The 19,925-nt window shown below is 40.5% G+C and overlaps 1 protein-coding gene across 2 annotated transcripts in view; it reads left to right on the top strand.

Annotated features, from left to right (window-relative positions):
- The window catches only part of LOC128738268 (SOX domain-containing protein dichaete), a 165,830-nt gene extending 147,616 nt beyond the window's left edge, over positions 1 to 18,214 (top strand). For both annotated transcript variants that reach the window (XM_053833275.1, XM_053833274.1), the window contains exon 6: positions 16,767 to 18,214. In XM_053833275.1, coding sequence (XP_053689250.1) covers positions 16,767 to 17,375 — 609 coding nt within the window. In that variant the 3' untranslated portion in view covers positions 17,376 to 18,214. The remainder of the gene's footprint in view (positions 1 to 16,766) is intronic.
- The last annotated feature ends 1,711 nt before the right edge of the window (positions 18,215 to 19,925 follow it).

Below are 19,925 nucleotides of genomic sequence, written 5' to 3'. Positions count from 1 at the left end.
TTTCTCAAGTGACTTTCCTCCTAGAGAGGATTGGATGTCAGGCTACATGGAAAGGAAAATTTCCGACCATGTAGTCTGTTATACCGATGGTTCCTTGTACGCAGGTCGCGCGGGTGCTGGTGTTTACTGCCGTGAGCTAGAATTGGAGGAATCCTATTCGTTGGGTAGTTACTGCACCGTTTTTCAAGCTGAAATCTTTGCAATTATGTGCGGAGCTCAGTTTGCACTTCAGAAAGAACTGATAGGCAAGATTATCTACTTCTGTTCTGACAGTCAAGCCGCTATAAAAGCTCTTTGTACGGCAAATTCTAAATCTAAAACAGTCATCGCCTGCCACACCCAATTAGAAGAACTAAGCATTCTAAATGCCGTTCATCTGGTTTGGGTTCCTGGCCATTCTGGTATAACCGGAAATGAATGGGCTGATGAACTAGCAAGATCTGGAGCAGAAAAGTCGGTTTTCGGACCGGAACCTGCTTTACCAATTGCGGCATGTTGGATAAAACAAAAGATTCGATCTTGGTTTTCATCTGAACATGTACGTTATTGGGAAAATCTTGAAACTTGTCGTCAAACGAAAAGTTTCATTGTTAAGCCTTGTGAGAAGGTTGCGAAATTTCTTTTGCAACACTCAAAGGTAAATTGCAGTATTCTTGTCAGATCACTGACTGGTCACTGTAGGCTAAATTATCATATGGCTACGATTCAGCGAGCTGAATCGTTTCATTGTAATTTATGTGAATCCGACTACGGTACACCATATCACGTAATTTGCAACTGTCCTGCAGTAGCACAATTGCGTCATAGGATCTTTGGATCCTACGTCTTAAATGAATCGGATTTTAGGAAACTAAAATTACGAGACATTTTGATGTTCCTTACCGAAAGCGGTATTGAGTTATAAGCTCTTATTTATCATGAGTATACCCCCCAGGGGGTGTACTTTTGATAAGTTAACTACCAAGGATTGCAGTATCCCTTCGGGGGTACAAAAATCTCTCGGTATATATATGTTTGTGTTTGTCCAAATTCCTCATCCACCCCTTCCTATCCCTCCTGTTTTCCTTCCCGTCCTCATCAGGTAAATGATGACACGGGCAAGATGGGCAAGGCACAAATCTTCCACATGATTGTGAGGAACGTGCTGCTCGAGCCAAAGATGCTGATACCTGATACCTGAAACCACACTTACCTTCCGACCCGTAAACTTTGAAATCACTGAAAAGCGATTATTAAAGCCTATTATTGAAATTACGCAACTGACTTTATTTCTTAAATTCGTCGTACCGTTTTAAAATCCGTCCATCAAAATTTTTCATCGTCCAAACTAAAAATCACAACAATGTTTACAAAGCTAACCCGCATATAATTGTGTAGGACGGCATGACAAATGTTATTCTGCCAAAATTTCTGCAGGTCAGGCAAGTTTTCCTGGCTGTAGAATAACGACAATGCCTTGCGTGAGTTATTTTCATTTATGAATGACGGAAATTGAAACGATTAGTCGACATTTTCTGTTTCGTCGCACGAAAAAACGTGGAAATTTGGCTGGTAGGACTTCTTTAATAATAAAAAGCATTTAAATAGATCTCAGCTCACTTTGATAGACATCACACTAAAATATTAGGGAATAACTAGTTTTGCATTGTGTGTCATAAAAATGCTGATATTTTTAATAATTTGTGTTGGACATGACGGGAATAGGCAATTATGACGAAGCAGTAACATACCCTACGTAGTTTTTTGGTGTTTTTTCATAACATTTTTAAAAATATTTTTGGCTCTATATTAGGTATGCATTTGAATTTGCCTCTATTAGTTTTGCAACCGATCACGAGCTAGTTTGAGGTTGGCGAAACTTTGTTAATGTTACATTAATAAAGTCAAGCGCATCATCGGAAGATTTCCTAGTCGTTTTTGCATATTTTAGGATAGAGCAAGAGGATTTTAAATAAAATTGTCATTGTTTGCACTATTATTTCACTACTTCTCGGAGAATTTATGAACACCTATAAGTGAATTTCATCATCGCAATCAGCTAAACTTTTTAAATATTTTATGAGTAATTATGCCTCCCAAACTAAAATCGATTGGTCAATCTACATCTAAAGCAGGAAATAAAATCTCATTATGACTTATAGATAGTTCAAAACTTTCACAGTCCGGACTTTTAGAGTCACTATATATGTATGCTCTGGATAACCTTTGATGTTGAAGGATATGCACCATGTTTTCTGGCTTACGACTCAGGTGATTGCATGCTATTTCACCTACCCTATTCTAGCTATTTATGAAAAAGTACAATTTTTTTCCATTGTACCTAACCAGTGCTATAGCAGGTATGCTTAAAGGTCTTTGGACTAGTCGAACAACGAATCGAATAACGTCCATTCCAGCTGTTCAGCCACCACCTGACATACCGGAAAACGATTGAATTCCCACCAACCCGATTCCCGGCCCGGTAAAGAATGATTTCCCGAAAGTGCGAAAACAAACAAACCCCCTAAGAGTGACACTTCTTTTCAGTCGTATCTAAACGAGGAAAAAAACGGACAAATACTGAAAAAACGCTTCAATCATCTACGCAAATAAGCACTGCTTTTCGGGTGCTGATGATTCGTGTTGTTTGCTTTGAGGGTTCCCGTTTCGGTTGCAAACCGCCACCGAGCCGCGCCGCGACAGGAGGTGGCGGTGTGCCGCACCCACAACGCAAATTAAAATTACCGCGTTCTGTAATTATGTTGGCAAGTTTCTTTTTCGATGTTTCTCAAACAAACAGGACAATTTGACACCCCATCCCGGGGCGGATGTGTTGATACTCAGAACCGAACCGAACCGAACCAGGTCGCTCCTTTCTTTCGGGGAGTAAAAAATAAACGCTCGCTCTAAAGTGATTTCCAAACAGAAAATATCGCTTTCAGCTTGCCCAAGTGGGTGCTACTGTTTGTGTTATTTTAATCGAGTTGGAAAAAGTGTGAAAATAAAGCGGAGGAATAGTGATAATTTAAAGTTCAAAATGTTTTTTTTCTCTTCTCCAATGATAAATAGAGGGAAAAAATCGAACTTCAATTACCACCGCTCAGATAACCGAACGGAACCAAATGTTCGATTCCGTGGGAAATCGAGACTCCCGGGAAATCGCTTCACGCACCGGTTAATGGAAGCTTCCCGGAATCCATCCTCCCGTCAAGGGCCGCATCGGATGGGTTAAATCGATTCATTCGCGTTCGTTCCAACAACGCCGGATTGATTAAGACATAGAGCAGCCCCCGGTAACGTGCCGTGAAAATTGATCCCGATCCCGCGCGCGAGAAAAGATTCGAGCTGTACGATTTGGGCGTGCAATTAAATGATGTTTCAATTTTGTACCGATTTTCGGTCGAACCGCGCACTGCGATGATCCAGCCTGTACAGTTTAGTACGGATGATGGAGCTTCGGAAATCATTGCGTTTAAGTGGATTTAAACGCAGTTTAACACATTTACTTTGCCTATGATGGGTGTGATGGCCAAAACCGAAACACCGGAGCATCAACGCTGCTGCTATTGCAGCAGAGCGTGAGTCAGGAGAATCCGGAGCCTAAACGGATAAACGGTCCCGGGCAGGTTGCGAGTAGTAATTTGGGCTAGTTAATTGTGGAAATCGGTAGACGATTAATTGATTCTTGTTAACTCTATACCGTGTCAGTAAATTGTGTCTCTTGGATTTCCGAATGGGATTCAGTCTATAGCATTCGTTTTTCTTGGTGTTTTAGTAACGTAAATATATAATTATAGTATGCGTCTGTAATTGAAGCACTATTTCTGATAATAGCTGTTTGGCTAGGAATTGGAAAATAATAATGAGCTGCTTTTTTAATAAAATTGTTTACATTTTAATCACAATAATTGTCGTGTTTGAACAGATCTTTGCTTAAAAAGAGACTGATGGACGACACTCTTACGAATCACATTAACGGCGGATCAGGCCAATTCTAGTAATCCCAACTTTGTATCAAACAATGGAGCAAAGTCGAGAAAAATTTCGTTCTACCCCATAAAAAGCGTTGAAAACAATTTCCGGTCATAATGCCAATAGAGGCACTAGAGAGTGATAGAAAAGCAAAAGCAGCTCAACCATTCCATTGTCAACGGAATGAACCGAATGAATTCAACGAAGAAAAAAAAGCGAAAGAAAGGCTAAACTACGACATAACAACACAACGGAATAGTAGAGAAAAACTAATTTAGTCGAATGGTGAATAGTTTTGGCATAATAAAAAAACGAGAGGCTGCTTAATCCGCCACAAATCATTTGTTACGATCACGAAGAATCGATTAGAGCCATCAAAGAGATAGCGACGGACGGACGGTAGAAAATGAAGCACCAAACCCGCGGCTGCCAGCCAGGGGGAGCGGCTTCCTATCCGACGCAGTACCGAAAATGATCCAATCGCGTGTGTGCTGGAAGCCAGTCTACCAACGTTCGTAGAACGTCGTCTCGGAGGTGTCTCTCAAAGACAAAGGACGCGCAGTCGCCGATCTTCCGCACCTCTAGGGCTGTCACCGTCTTCCCGTTTTGCCTCTACTGGATTTCGCTCGCCATTCGATCCGGCCAGTACCGGCTGCGCAGAGACCACATTATTATTGTTAATCAATAAAAGTATAAATGAATAAAATATTTATTCCCCGCGATACCCTTCGGGAAAGGGGCACACAACACATAGCCAGAGCCACAACGGCAGCCGTTTCGAGAATCTAGAAGCTGCCTTCTGAATACGCCAACTCATTTCGATATATTGGACGCGAAAATAAAAAAAAGTGAAATATATACATACCTCTATGGAAAATATAAACGCGAGAAAGAATCGCTGGATAACGACAACAACAATAAACAGAGAAAAGAACCAAAGAAGTAAAAGCCGCGGTGAATAACTTTATGATTAGCGCGCATTTCTTCTGCCTGCCTGCCTGCCTACCTGTCCGCTTGTCTGCTGTTGACTCGCAAGTGTGAAGCGCACGCGACGGGGGTTCGGACACTCTCTCGAAACTGCAGCCCCACCAAACAACACCCGGCAGCGTCAAATTGATCCGAACCCGGGGTTCCGATCCGTCGAATCCAACTAGCAGGCGAATTTATGAAACGAACCGCACTAATAGAGCAATTTATAGCCGCTTGTAGGACATGACACGCACGACAATTTCGTCGCCATAATAAGGAACTTTTTTTCAATGATTAACCCTCTAACGGGCAGCACCTTAAAAACGATACGATCAAGCTAATGACTATTTTATCATGAAAGTACATACAAAAAAACCTTAAGTTCTGATTTTCATGCAAAAATAATTATCTGGAGGAGCGCCAGATAAGAAAAAGTCCAATTTCTCTTTTTCTTTTTTCATGTCTAACGCTCTGCCCAGATATTTTTTCAATTGAAATATATTATAAAACTAGCTGACCCGACAAACTTCGTATTGCCACAAATTAACCTGTGTTGTACATAAAACATGAATCTCGGATGATCTTTGTCACAATCTCGAGTTTTGCAAGCTTCCGACGGCGGGTCACCGGCAACACTCGCGACCGTCTCGTCCTGAATGATCTAGTGTTACTATAGATAGTTTTTGTGGTCTTGTATTGACTAATGTTTTATGGAAGAGTCTCGAATTGTATGGAAGCCCACCCTCTTAAAGAGGAGATGGGCCATAACTCGCTTTCTAAAGAAGAGAGGGGTCTCAATTCACCATAGAAAAAAATCTTGCGTCCAAAACCACTTATATGTCAAATTTGGTTCCATTTGCTTGATTAGTTCTCGAGTTATGAGGAAATTTGTTTTTCATTTGTATAGGAGCCCCCCCCCCCCCCCCTCTTAAAGTGGGGAAATCCATAGAAAATATACCATAGAAAATATTCTTGCCTACAAAAACACCCACATGATAAATTTGGTTCCATTTGCTTGATTAGTTCTAGAGTTATGAGGAAATTTGTATTTCGTTTGTATGAGAGCCCCCCCTCTTAAAGTGGGGAGGGGTCCTTATTCACCATAGAAAATATTCTTGCCCTCAAAAACTTTCACATGCCAAATTTTGTTCAATTTGCTTGATTAGTTCTTCAGTTATGAGGAAATTTGTATTTCATTTGTATAGGATCCCCCCCTCCTAAAACGGGGAGGGGTCCCAATTCATCATAGAAAAAAATGTTGCCTCCAGTAACCTCCACATGCCAAATTTGGTTCTATTTGCTTGATTAGTTCTCGAGTTATGAGGAAATTTGAATTTCATTTGTATAGGAGCCCCCCCTTCTAAAGTGGGTAGGGGTTCTAATTCACCATAGAAAATATTCATGCCCTAGAAAACTTTCACATGCCAAATTTGGTTCCATTTGCTTGATTAGTTCTCGAGTTATGAGGAAATTTGTATTTCGTTTGTATAGGAGCCCCCCCTCTTAAAGTGGGGAGGGGTCCTTATTCACCATAGAAAATATTTTTGCCCTCAAAAACTTTCACATGCCAAATTTTGTTCCGCTTGCTTGATTAGTTCTTCAGTTATGAGAAAATTTGTATTTCATTTGTATAGGATCCCCCCTTCCTAAAGTGAGGAGGGGTCCCAATTCATCATAGAAAAAAATTTTATCTCCAAAAACACCCACGTGCCAAATTTTGTTCCATTTGCTTGATTAGTTCTCGAGTTATGAGGAAATTTGTATTTCGTTTGTATAGGAGCCCCCCCTCTTAAAGTGGGGAGGGGTCCTTATTCACCATAGAAAATATTCTTGCCCTCAAAAACTTTCACATGCCAAATTTTGTTCCATTTGCTTGATTAGTTCTTCAGTTATGAGGAAATTTGTATTTCATTTGTATAGGATCCCCCCCTCCTAAAACGGGGAGGGGTCCGAATTCATCATAGAAAAAATTTTTGTCTCCAAAAACACCCACATGCCAAATTTGGTTCCATTTGCTTAATTACTTCTCGAGTTATGAGGAAAATTGTGTTTCTTTGGTACAGGAGCCCCCCCTCTTAAAGTGAGGAGGGGTCCTAATGTACTATAGAAAATATTCTTGCCCTAGAAAACTTTCACCTGCCAAATTTGGTTTCATTTGCTTGATTAGTTCTCGAGTTATGAGGAAATTTGTATGGAAGCCCCCCCTTTCAAAGAGGAGAGGAATTATAATTCCCCTTATAAAGAGGGGAGGGGTCTCAATTTACCATAGAATAAATTCTTGTCACCGAAAACACCCACATGCCAAATTTTGTTCTATTTGCTTGATTAGTTGTCGAGTTATACAGAAATTTGTGTTTCATTTGTATGGGAGCCCCCCCTCTTAGTGGGGGGAGGGGTTTCTAACCATCACTAAAACCTTTCCTGGCCCCAAAAAACCTCTAGATGCATACTTTCATGCCGATTGGTTCAGTAGTTTTCGATTCTATAAGGAACATACAGACAGACAGAAATCCTTCTTTATAGGTATAGATTAAAATAATGCATAAAATTTTCGCATACAAAAACTTTTTAGGTCAATCATTTTGTTCTAGAGGTTCTTTTCCTTAAAAAGTAAAAAAGGGAATATTCGCGCATTAATTATTTTCGGAATTTTTCGAAGTTTTTGTTTTTGAAAGATGATAACTTTTGAATGCATGGTCAGAATGTTATAATATTAGTATCAAAATGTCAAGAAATCTGTTCTGAACACATTTTGCATATTGCCAATTAAAAACAAATTTCGTATGCGGCTCTGGAGCTCCAAAAGTAAAGGCCGTCTTCAGACGGTCTTACCCGTGGTTAAGAACAAAATTTACGCTTCTTCTTTTTTCTTTAATTTGCTTTCCATCCTAAGACTTTGCCTGATGCACAAAATTTCTCCAATTCACTACATTGTGGGCTAGCGCTGTCCAATTTCTTGGCACTGTACCAGATCTTGTTCCACATAGTCTAACTATCCTAATCCGCTACGTTCCTGGCTTGGCATTCTTGCAACATGCCCTACCCATCGTATCCGTCCAGCTTTAGCCACCTATTGAATACAGGGTTCGCCATAGAGCTGTGCGAGCTCATGGTTCATCCTCCGCCTCCATACTCTGTGCTTCTGTACTCATCTTTCGAAAGCTCTGAGCACTCACAGGCCCTCCACAAGCATTGTGAACGCATAGAGAAGAACCGGTCTAATGAGAGCTAATCCGAACACAGCACTGTGTATCATCCATCGTAAATTGAATCAGTTTAATTAGCTTCCTGGGAAAGCCGTTGTCGTCCATGATTTTCCATAGCTCCTTCTGGTCGATAGTATCATATGCGGCTTTGAAGTCAACGAACAAATAGAGCGTAGGAACTCGGTATTCACGGCCTTTTTGGAGGATCTGCCGCAGTGTAAATATTTAATCCGTTGTTGATCGTTCTTTAACGAACAAGTGGATACAAGTGGCCAGCTTTTCTTAATCCATTTCCAGCTGATTTTTTATTCTTCAGCTACCTGATGGTATCCTTAACTTCGTCCATAGTTGGGTCTGGAACCTCTTCCATATGTATAGCACCGCCAAAATTACTTTCCTCATCGTCATGGTTCTCCACCTGGGTGCCATTCAGGTGTTCATCGAAGCGATACTTCCACTTTGGTCCGTCAAAATATTGCCATTCCTTGTTTAGTAATCTATTGCATATGCATATAATAATGTTCCGTCAACAAACTCGATCCATGGCTGTACGTCTCCAATTTCTCGACTGTCCCACACATTGGGCTGGTACCGAATGGCCGAAACACAAATGGCCGAATCACGAATGGCCGAAATCCAATTGGCCGAATTTCAACAACAGTCACAAAAGGCCGAATCACGGAAGGCCGAATCACGAAAGACCGATTCACGAATGGCCGAATCACGAATGGCCGAATCACGAAAGGCCGAATCACGAAAGGCCGAATTTTTTCGGAATGCCTAAATAACTATTCAATAAAAACATGAATTGGCGTGCAGTTTACTACTAACTTTAATCAAGCAAAAAACAAAATAAGCAACACAAATATTTACTATAGGGTAGAGATGATTAAAAGTTCTTTCTTACCCTAAGCGCAAATGCGAGACCTATTTACCGTGTCAGTACTAAATGTCTCCTAGATGATTCGGCGAGACGGTCGCAGGCCGCGAGTGAGCGCCGGTGACCCGCCGTTGGAAGCGCCGGCCACTGCGGGGGGCAGCCTCTGATACTCAGTGTCTGTTTTCGAACTAAATTAGCCAAAGCAATTTTACAGTTTTTATAGGGGCGTATGCTCTATAGCTCTGCACTCGATAGAGATAGAAATGTCATTTCTTTAGCAAAGTGATTTACCTTTATATTTGATATTAACTGTGCCGAAGAAATCATGTGTCTATCTAGTAACACAAAAAGTCGACTTGTATCAAGCCTATAACGAACGCGAAACACATAAACACATAACCGATCACAATACGTTGAGCTCAACGGCATAAAATCAGACTCGGCTACCGTAACAAGCGGAGTCCCGCAAGGATCCATTTTAGGACCGCTTCTGTTCTCGATGTTTATTAACGATCTTCCTGAGCAATTGCTGTACTGCAAATTTCATCTTTATGCTGATGATTTTCAATTATACCTTCCCGGAAAAAGTAATGAAATCGACATTCTCGTAAATAAAATCAATATGGACATAAAGAAAATTATGGATTGGAGTAACTCAAATGGTATTCGATTAAATGCTGGAAAAACTCAAGCAATCATTTTCAGAACGAAAAGAATGATTTTTGATGAAGTTGCTCAAGTTATGGTTGGAAACGAGATTATTCCCTATTCAGCGGTTGTCAAAAACTTGGGCATACTCATGGATAGCTATATGAAGTGGGATGCTCAAGTAGCAGCCGTGTGTAAGAAAGTTTATGGGTCTATGCATTCATTAGTAGCACTACGTCATTACACTCCACAACCTTTACGTTTACAACTAGCTAGAACTCTTATTGTTCCTTTGTTCGAATAAGGTAGTGTCCTGTTTGCAAATGTATCTAACGAAAATTTCGAAAAACTCAAGTTGGCTTTTAATTCCGTCACTCGTTACGTCCATAACATTCGCCGTTTTGATCATATTTCAAGCTTTCAAAACTCATTGGTTGGGTGTACATTTGAAAATTTTCTCAACTTCCGAATATGCACTCAAACATATAAAATATTGTTTGATGGGCCAACTTATCTTTCAAACTTTTACTCATTCTCCCAATCAAATAAAACAAACAATCTTTTGCTAACCAGTTGTGTAACTGATGCTGGCAGGAAAGCCTTTCGTCACCGTAGTATCTGTCTCTGGAACCGTCTGCCGAGCGTGTGCAAAAGTGCTAGAGCTACGCCGTCTTCAAAATATCTTGTAAAACATTCCTCTCAGCAGAAAACTGATTATTATTAGAACTGATTGATTATTAGCAGAAATCACATTGTACGCAAACTTTGAAAACCATTATAAGGTTACTTGTGTTACGTGAATATGTAGTTAAATAAATAAATAAATAAATAAAACAACATATGCTTGCCGTACTCTCATTTGGGTGATTGGGCACAAACGGCGCCTTTACAAGTGCTATAAGGTAAAGCACCGATTTCATAAATCCACTTGCTTCATTTCACCCCATGGGCTTGTGAAGTAATGAAAATTTAAAACTTGAATATACAATAACTTAGCAAGTAATGGTCCAAGAGATTTGCGGTCTTTTGCAAAAACGTGTATTTTAAGTGCTTCGATAATTTCCTAGAACAATGTATTCTTGTAAAATGCAACTAACAAAAGCTAAGTATGAAAAATTAATTTTTAAGGAAGTTTGCTCTATTTTTAACAATATGCTCTATAGTTCACCACTCGATAAAGATTGAAACTTTATTTCTTCAGCAAAGTTGCTTGTTTTTACATTATTAACAACTTTACCAAAGAAACTATGTCTATATTTCCTAACACAAAAAAGTTATTTTTTTATTTTTATTATAGTAAGCGATGACTAACTATTGACTAACTAACTTTTTTATTAAGCAGGATATTCATACGAACAAAAGTACTGAAGACCATAAATGATTAAATGAAAGCACAAGACAGTAGGAAAACCTGCAAGGTATACAGCCGTAAGGGTTGTACGAAAGGGTGACGTAGGACCATATCAGATCATTAGATCAAGGACTAATGTAAATTGCATTTCTGGCACATGTATGTTTATAAAAATCAGTTAGTGCCATTGTTTAATTGAATTTTTAAAAGAGAAGAGCAAAATATTCAAATTAAATTCTTTATTGAATGCAATGGTGGCTTTGAAAATACGTGGACGGGGATTCATAAGTACAACGCCTGCAATCATTAAGACATGGAGATTTCTTTTAAAAATCGCTTGTGGGCATCATACAGGTTGAAATAGTAATGAATGACCAGCCCACAGATTATTTTATTAAATAAGATTCTGCGTCGTAGCTTGACATGTTTCAATAATCTTACTTTAACTCGCTTGTGGCCTTTAAAAGGGCCATTGGTTACAAATAACGTTAAAGCCAAAGCACGTTCATCGCAAATATGACGTGCCATTCGAATGCCCTTCACTTTTGACTTGAATGCATCAGGTACATAAGTTAGCGGCGTCGATTCTTTGTCTTTTGGTCCGAGAAGATTTTACTAGTCTACTTTCACAGCTTACCGCTTCTTACATAGCAGAAAATATGGCTCGTACGCAAAATTTCTGTTTTATTTGTATGAGAGTCCTTATCCTCCTACCATAGGGGTTAGGGGTCTCAAACCATCATAAAATAAATTCATGCCTAAAATAACCCCCCCCCCCCATACAAAATTTGGTTCCATTTGCTTGACAAGTTCTCGAGTTATAAGGAAATTAGTATTTCATTTGTATGGGAGCCCCCCCTATTAGAAGAAGAAGGGGTCTCAGTACACCATAGAAAAAAAACTTACCTCCAAAAATCTCCACATGCCAAATTTGGTTCCATTTGCTTGATTAGTTCTCGAGTTATGAGGAAATTTGTCTTTGATTTGAATAGAAGCCCCCCCTCTTACGCCCTCTTTAAAATTGGTTTCTAAGCCCTCATAAAATTGCTGGTCACTTTATCTATCCAACGACATATAAATTGTTCAGTTTCGTTCAGTATTTTAGTATATATTAGCATTTGAAATCTTTCATTCAAACGTTACACATCTATTTTCGTTTTCACAAAGTGCTACCCAGTCCCAGTATAGTAAACAAAGACGTAGTCCTACGTCAAAAAGTTCCACGTTTTGCCCTTTTGGAACCGCTGTCCCCTATGTAACATCCGCTGTTGATAGCAGCTCCTTAATATGGAATGCCACGTACTGATTGTAGGTCGATACTCCAAGACCGATGACATCAAGCGGCATCCGACGACCACTGCTTGCAATTCTAATCGCAGAACCTAAAGTGATTTTAGACAGGCAACTTTCGTTTTGACAGCAGCTAATAGACACTCAGCTTCATCGTCTGGTGTGACTGCACTGAAGTAGGCCACAACGGATGACGCAGCTTCACTCGCCTCAACTGGCTTGTTAGACCAGCATCGTACCTCGCTAACTGAGCGGTTCATCATTTCCTATATGTTATAATATTTGCACTAGAGTTCAGGCAAAACTCTTGCTATGTTGCGGATCTTCCTCCTTCATCACTCACAACCAGGGATGCCAGGCGATTTTTTGAAAAGTCTTCACGAACCAAAGAAAAATGTCTTCATTTGTCTTCCTTCGGCTTTCCGCCCATTTAAACTGCATGGTGAAGACATGTCTTCACATGTCTTCAAGTGAAGACATTTCACTTTTTTGTAACAAAAATGTCTTCCAAATGAAGACATGTCTTCACTTCTGGCATCTCTGCTCACAACACAATCGCACTGTTTGACATTCAGTTTCAGCCTTCTTGTTAGTGAATGAAGCTGGTCTTGTTTGACACACGCAACGCTTCATTTTTGTTCACGAAACGATCGAGAGAGTCATCAATTCTTCATGTTTCTTCGCGATTCCTTCGGCGACTCGTGGGAAATGGTCTGCGAACTCCTTGGCGTCGCTGCGCTGACACCGGTGAACTGGTGAAACCAAATATAGCGACGTCCTTTAAAATATTTCCATGGGCTCCGTTGAGTTGTTCCTCTATAGAAAGCATTTCAAATGACGATCCTGCTCAAGCAGTTACCTCTAGCAGTTTCCTCAAACAGTATGGTATTCAGGAATATTCCGTCTACCATAGCTGTAGCGTGCCAAATTAAAGGAACTTTTCCTAGTTTTTCGTGGATTCATCATTGCACCTTGTGGCAGATACCAAACACGCTTTGGATCTTCTCGTAGTAACTCGCATTTGATAGCTTTGTTTTTCGACTTGCTTCCTTAGGTTGGCTGCCAGCTCAGGATCTCGAATCTTCGAATTCCTCTCCACTGTACTCGGTCCTAGGTTACTCGTCGCCAATTCGTTGAGCGTCTCGCAAGTCGCCTTTAACCTAGCACGGTGGGCACCTTAATTTCTGGTGCCGGTGGGGTTCTTAAGAGAACGGATTTCACTGTACAGTTCTCCGGAATTCTTGCGTCGTGGCTGGCTAGAATACGAAACTTGGGAATTAAATACAAAGAAAACTTATCCAATTTAATTCTACTATGTATATTTTATTCTTGACAGATACGTATTTCGCCTACGACTTGCAGGCTTCCTCAGTGTCTGTTTTCGAACTAAATTAGTCAAAGCAATCTTACGTTGATGAGACTCCCACCAATACAAAATGGCAGGTTTCCATCACATGATACATAGGATGGAAACATTACCGTTAAGTGAGCTAGGAAAACGAAAAGAATTAACACACATTCTTGAAATTGCAAAATTGATCGGATATAAAGAAACGACAATCCAGAACATTATTTCCAAGAAAAGAAGAGACGCTTACAAAAAATCATTCACAACACTAACACCAATAACATCAGAACTTAAGAGAGTGACAGTAGAATATGACGAAAATATAACACGCCCTCTCCGTGGAAAAATGAGGAAATTTGATAGTGTCCTAGTCTACACCAGCCGAAACACCTAGCTCAGTTGGGATCAACTAAAGACCCGATAGAAGAACACATGAAACCCGGGGTTTATGAAATCAGTTGCCCACATTGCGAAAAAGTTTACATCGGACAGACCAGAAGGAATCTGGATACACGTACCTACTAAAGAACACTTGATAGAGGTAATAAAAGCACCAAGAGATGCCGAGAAGGGTCTAGCACACCATTTTAGATCAAAAGTGGCTGAGCATATCTTCAACGACAACCATCCGCTGACCATTGACAACGCAAAAGTAGTAAACAACTGCTCTGCGTGGAAGATGGATGTAACGGAAAGTTTAGAGATTTATAAGAGGTGCTCCTCCACTTTACTAAACAAAGACCCTGGAAACGGTTACTATCCCTTTACCTACACTAATTTTGTATACGCGCACATAGCTCACGGAACCTTAAGCTCCTATAAAAACCGTAAAATTACTTTGGCTAATTTAGTTCGAAAACAGACACTGAGGAAGCCTGCAAGTCGAAGGCGAAATACGTATCTGTCAAGAATAAAATATGCATAATAGAATTAAATTGGATAAGTTTTCATTTTATTTAAGTCCCACGTCTCTTCCATGATTAATCTGACATGCTTGTCTTCTTTGAATTTCAGTTGTAGCGATAGCTTTACTCCTGTATCCTCAATATCAAAGTAATCCTGCATTAAATTGTGTAAAAAGGAGTTCAACCTGTGAGTAACTCTTTTGGCACTGCCACTGGAAATGCTCCAGCCCGATTTGGTTTTCTCGGCAACGGGACCGTTTTTTCTGCCTTCCGTCACGTGCAGTGGCACCGTGAGGTTTAAATTATTGACGCCTATCAGTAGACAAAGTATTGTTCTCTCACAGCTTAACAAATTTGCTTCAATCACACACCGTTACTTCCGACAGCATCATCATAGGCCTGATCTTTGTAGTAACGACTCTCAAAATTAAGTCAGCAAAAAGTTTAAAGCTAGCTAGCTTTTGATGTTATTTAGAAGTTATCAAAAGTTGCATAACTGCAAAGCTGTTGAATGTACTTGATTTAACAATTCCTCTTGAAGAATTCTTCGCATTTATCAAAAAAACCATCCGAATGGATCAAATACACTATAAAATATATTTCATTTTTCTCACCTTATATTTTTCCTCTAAATTCACCCCGAAGGTTCGATTTGGTAATAGATCGCTAATGTGATGACTTGCTATTCCATATCTCACAACTGACTCTTCATTGCACTTACGCGGGAAGCTGTCAACTAACTCCGACACTTTCTCTCTGTGCACGTTACACCCTACCGGCAACCAGGCTTCATTTTCAGTTTTTTGCTCAGTAGATGCTCATGTGACTGCAACGCCGCAACGAAACAGAATTCGAAAAAGTAGTGAAAAAGGCAATTGTAGAGTTAACTATTATCTACATTATTGTTGAAGAAAGTATAGTTCTATCTTTTGTATTTACGGCGCTATGGGGCTGCTACCCCGTTGGTAGCAAAAAGAGCGCTCATTTGGTTACCAACGGAGTAGCAATCGCATAGCGCTGTAAATACAAAAGATAAAACTATACTTTCTTCAACAATAATGTAGATAAAAATTAGTTCTACAATTTCCCTTTACACTACTTTTTCGAATTCTGTTTACTTGAGGCGCTGTAGTCAAATGAGCATCTACTGAGCAGAAAACCGAGAATGAAGCCTGCCGGCAACTACCCAAATAATGTAACAAAAGCACACATTGATTACAGTCAAATCCTCTGATATGGTATAAATACCAGGATGCCACACATGTGCCATGTTATGTTTGGTCTTAGTGTATAAATATGTAAACTGGCAGACGAATCGGGAAAAATAATTTCAGAGCGATTCGCAAATTCGCGTGAATCCTTGTCCTCTAGTAAAAGTAATTGGAAATATATGTTTTATTATGTGCTTGAGGCAGATTTATTATTCAAATCATTACTATTAATTTTGGAATGTGACGGAAACCTCCGCCAGATTTCAAAACAATTCCCAAAAACGGAACAATAAAGCCACTCAGCTCGATTCGCACTGCCCCACTACTGAACGGTCCCTAGCGGGGAAGAAAAGTTTCGTTAATCCTCCAAAACAAGAAGCTAAAATATGATACCCTTCTGGTGTTCTTCTGATCGGGTCGAGCAATCCTCGTAGTCGGTTCGCTGCTGGCTGTCATTTGGCCTGTTCAACTGTCGGACCCCGTCCGTCCGCGTAAAGAGAAACCTTCCCGTGATGCGGTGTCGGTCATAGTGTCGTCGTCATCGTTGTCGGCAGTACCCCCGGACAAGGATCTGGTGGCAGCATTTTAAAATTTAAATGAGTTTCTACGCTTCCGCTTGCTTCTTGCGCATCACCGACCAACCGACCGACCGGTTGGGTGTAAATTTTTGACGACGGTCATGCTGATTGTGAATCAATAAAATTGCATCATAAAAGCTCCCCCCCTTGTCCGCCTGCGCGTCGGAGCAGTTATGATCTCGGGGTGTCCAGTTCGGGTTCTGATGGAAACGCGTCAGTCGCAATAGCAGCGCTTGGCCGTACCTGGGCTACCGAATTGCAAGCCACTAGATTCAGTAGCAAAACGGTTTCAGTTTTCACTGAAACGAACTGGCAAAAGCATGAATAAGATGGATTGCTTGGTGTTGGTGTTTTTTGACACATTTACAAGCAACTTTGTATTTTTTAGTTTGACTCATGCACGATTCTCTTTTCGTTTCTTTTTTTCAGTCGTCAATTTCCTCCCAGATGGACGTTTCGAAATTTGCCCTGGATCGCAGTGCGTACTTGAATACGGCGGCCGCCGGTGCTCTATACGACACTACCAAATCGCAAGCCAATCCCTACAGCGCCTACCTCGACCCGACGACCGTGCTAACCAAGGCGTACTTTGATTCGAAAATGTACCAGGATCGAGCAACGGCAGCCGCCAATTATGCGTTTGACATCTCCAAGATCTATGGCTCCCAGCAGCAACAGCAACAGCAGCAGCAACAACAGCAGCAGCAGGCGCAATCCCAGGCACAGCAACAAGCGCATCAACAGCAGCAGCATCAGCTGCATCATCAACACCAATTGAACGGGGATGACCGTGAACCAACGCCACAGCTGAGCGATGTCAATGTTGACATAAAACCACAGCTTGGTGAACAGGTGGACAGCTCACCGTTGCATAGTAACAGCTATGGTATCAACAGTGCTAACCTTCTGGGCGGTGGTACTGCAGGTCTGTATCAGTATGCTGGAGCAGGTCAAACCGGTGCCGGCGGTGTCGGTAGCTCCGGAAGCGGTGGTGGAGGAGCCGGCGACTATCGCCGCCCGCTGACGGTTATATTTTGACCAAACTCGGAAGTGATGGACGACAGAGATTATTAAATTGGTAGAATTTAGGCACTACAAAACAATGGATCAACGATCGCAAATTACTGTTTAGATTCTTATTGATATTATCATTATTATTGTCAGTATAAGATGTTATTATTTTTATGCATCCGTTCACTGTGAAATGTTGGGTTGCCAAAACCGTTGTACAACTACCTGCATTGGAAACGCACCCCACGGCTAATTTCGATCGGAACATGTCCTTTTCGACAAGTTTTAACGAAGTGCATTGTCATATTGTAGTTCCCAATCCCAGAACCTTATCCCTAAACCAAATGGATAAGCGAGGACGCAAACGTTTTAAATTATACCAGTTTGTAGCATATGTTTTAGAACAGTTAGGGTTGTAGCATGCAAGGAAACGAATCTTTCATATAACTTAAATAAAGTGAAGAAGCACGTGATTTACGCTAAGAATACATTAAAAATAACTGTAAAATAGTTCATCAAATAAACCATTAACAACTTCTCACATTTTAGGTAAGAAAAACACACCTCTTTAAGAAAAAGAACTCTAGTAAAAATTGTAGAAATAAGCGAGCATTTAACTGACATTTTCAAATGTTTTAACGAAATCCAAGTGAAAACCCAACAGTGAATGTGCACGTAAAGAAAAACAAAACAATCGATTCTTTTGACAGTATGTATTTAACTTTAACCGACGCAAAGAATGATGCGAGTTTGTATAAATAAAACTGTTAAATTGTTTCTCCACTTTGGCGTAAACGATCTAGGTACGTGCTTCTGTGGTTAAGAACAGAAAAAAAATTATAACAAAATATCAGCATACTGAGCGAAGAAGGAATTCATGATTGAACAAAATATAAATATAGTCTTAATCACCACAAACTTGCATGACTTCCATTCAAATTCGAAAAATCCTTCAGCGAGCCCTACTGGTGAGCACCGGCAAATGGTGCTTGTAATATGCTGCGGGAGTTTGAGCTCAATTCGATGTGAAGATGGTAGCATAAAATACATAAAAATTCTAGGTTTTACTGACATCTAGTGGATGATAGCGAAAATATATTCTCATTTCTACACGATTTAGGTTGTGTGCAAGTTATGCTTCTGGTAAACATAAACAGAGCCTTTAATCGCATATAAGTCTTAGGTATAAGAGTTTTTGTTACTGTTGACTTATCTATAAAAGCGGCTGTTCTCTTGTTGTATTCTACCTTCTCGGATTTGAACTAAATTTTGAGTATGGTTCATTTTTTAAATATTACTTTAATTATCTACTTTTTTAAACTCTAAAACTAAATCGGCATTTTTCTCCTCCTAATTCCATCTTAAAAATTCCAACGTCATTCCGAGATACGGTGATTTGGAGCAAACAACTCCTAATTTCTCATGGAAAATCAAGAGTAAAATCCTTTTATCAATTCATTAGCTTTGTGGACGAAGCAACTTTATTTGCAACTTTTTTTACAATTAGACTTTAAGTTGTACTACAAATTGGATTTGAAATCGCTGTTGAAATTTTGCTGGAAATTGGAACTAAGCTTTATGTCTCCGACATCGAATATAAAGTATACTTGCAGTTATACTCATTGGCGAAACTAGCGTTCATTTCCAGGGGGGCCAGAGCCCCCGGCACTTTTTTCAACCATTTTATTTGGACGACCAGGTCCATTTTTCTAGGGGGACTAAATCTCTCTTAGCAGGGGCTTACCCCCCCCCCCCCTAGGTCCCCCACTAGTTCCGCCAATGGTTATTGCACAGGAGGACTCTTAGCGATGAAAACCATAAGTATCACCAATGTTGCGAATCGAGCGATAAGTCAACCATGCCTACTCACACGCGAAAGAGTATGAGAAACATAGCATTCCACGCTTACGCCGCACACACAGGCAAAAAGAAACAGCCGCCGGGGCGGAGTGCAGACATTCTGCTACCCACACACTCGCGCATACACATCCTCACATCGTCTTCATGCATAGCTTATTCCCGAGTCAAAAAACTCGCGGGGAATCAGCTACCCGTGAGTCTGATGGCGCACTGGGATACAAATTTTGCATTACTTTTTCTTCTACTGCTTCTTCTTCTGGAAGTGGGAGTGGGAGTACGAACCGTGGTGAGTAATCGATATCAGCAGATCGGGCCGCAACGACGAACGACGAGCGACGACTGAAGCTGTTAGCTAAACACAATCACAGAAACTGTTTGCAGTGCATGTAGAAATAAGTCCGGTAATTTTAAAGGGATGCTTATGCCGACGTGTACGTTAGAATGAGTACGCGTGTGTGAGAAAATTAGACCACGCGAGTGTGGGCTTCGTAACACTGAGTATCACCTAATGATCCGGATATACTTTTGTCCAACCGGACCCCGACTGTTTATCGATTCTACCAAGTTTATTGATTCAATGACCATGCTTCAAAAAAATTGCGAATGATCAGTTTCGAGTTTCCGTGGGACCGATAACGGATGTGCAGCAGTATCCAGATTGACTCAAAATGCTTTACTGCTAACCCTCTTGTAGTGTTGACAATACTTATTTGCAGC

Source organism: Sabethes cyaneus, chromosome 2 (assembly GCF_943734655.1).
Source record: "Sabethes cyaneus chromosome 2, idSabCyanKW18_F2, whole genome shotgun sequence".
Lineage (NCBI taxonomy): Eukaryota > Metazoa > Arthropoda > Insecta > Diptera > Culicidae > Sabethes > Sabethes cyaneus.
This window is presented reverse-complemented; position numbering and strand designations above follow the sequence as displayed.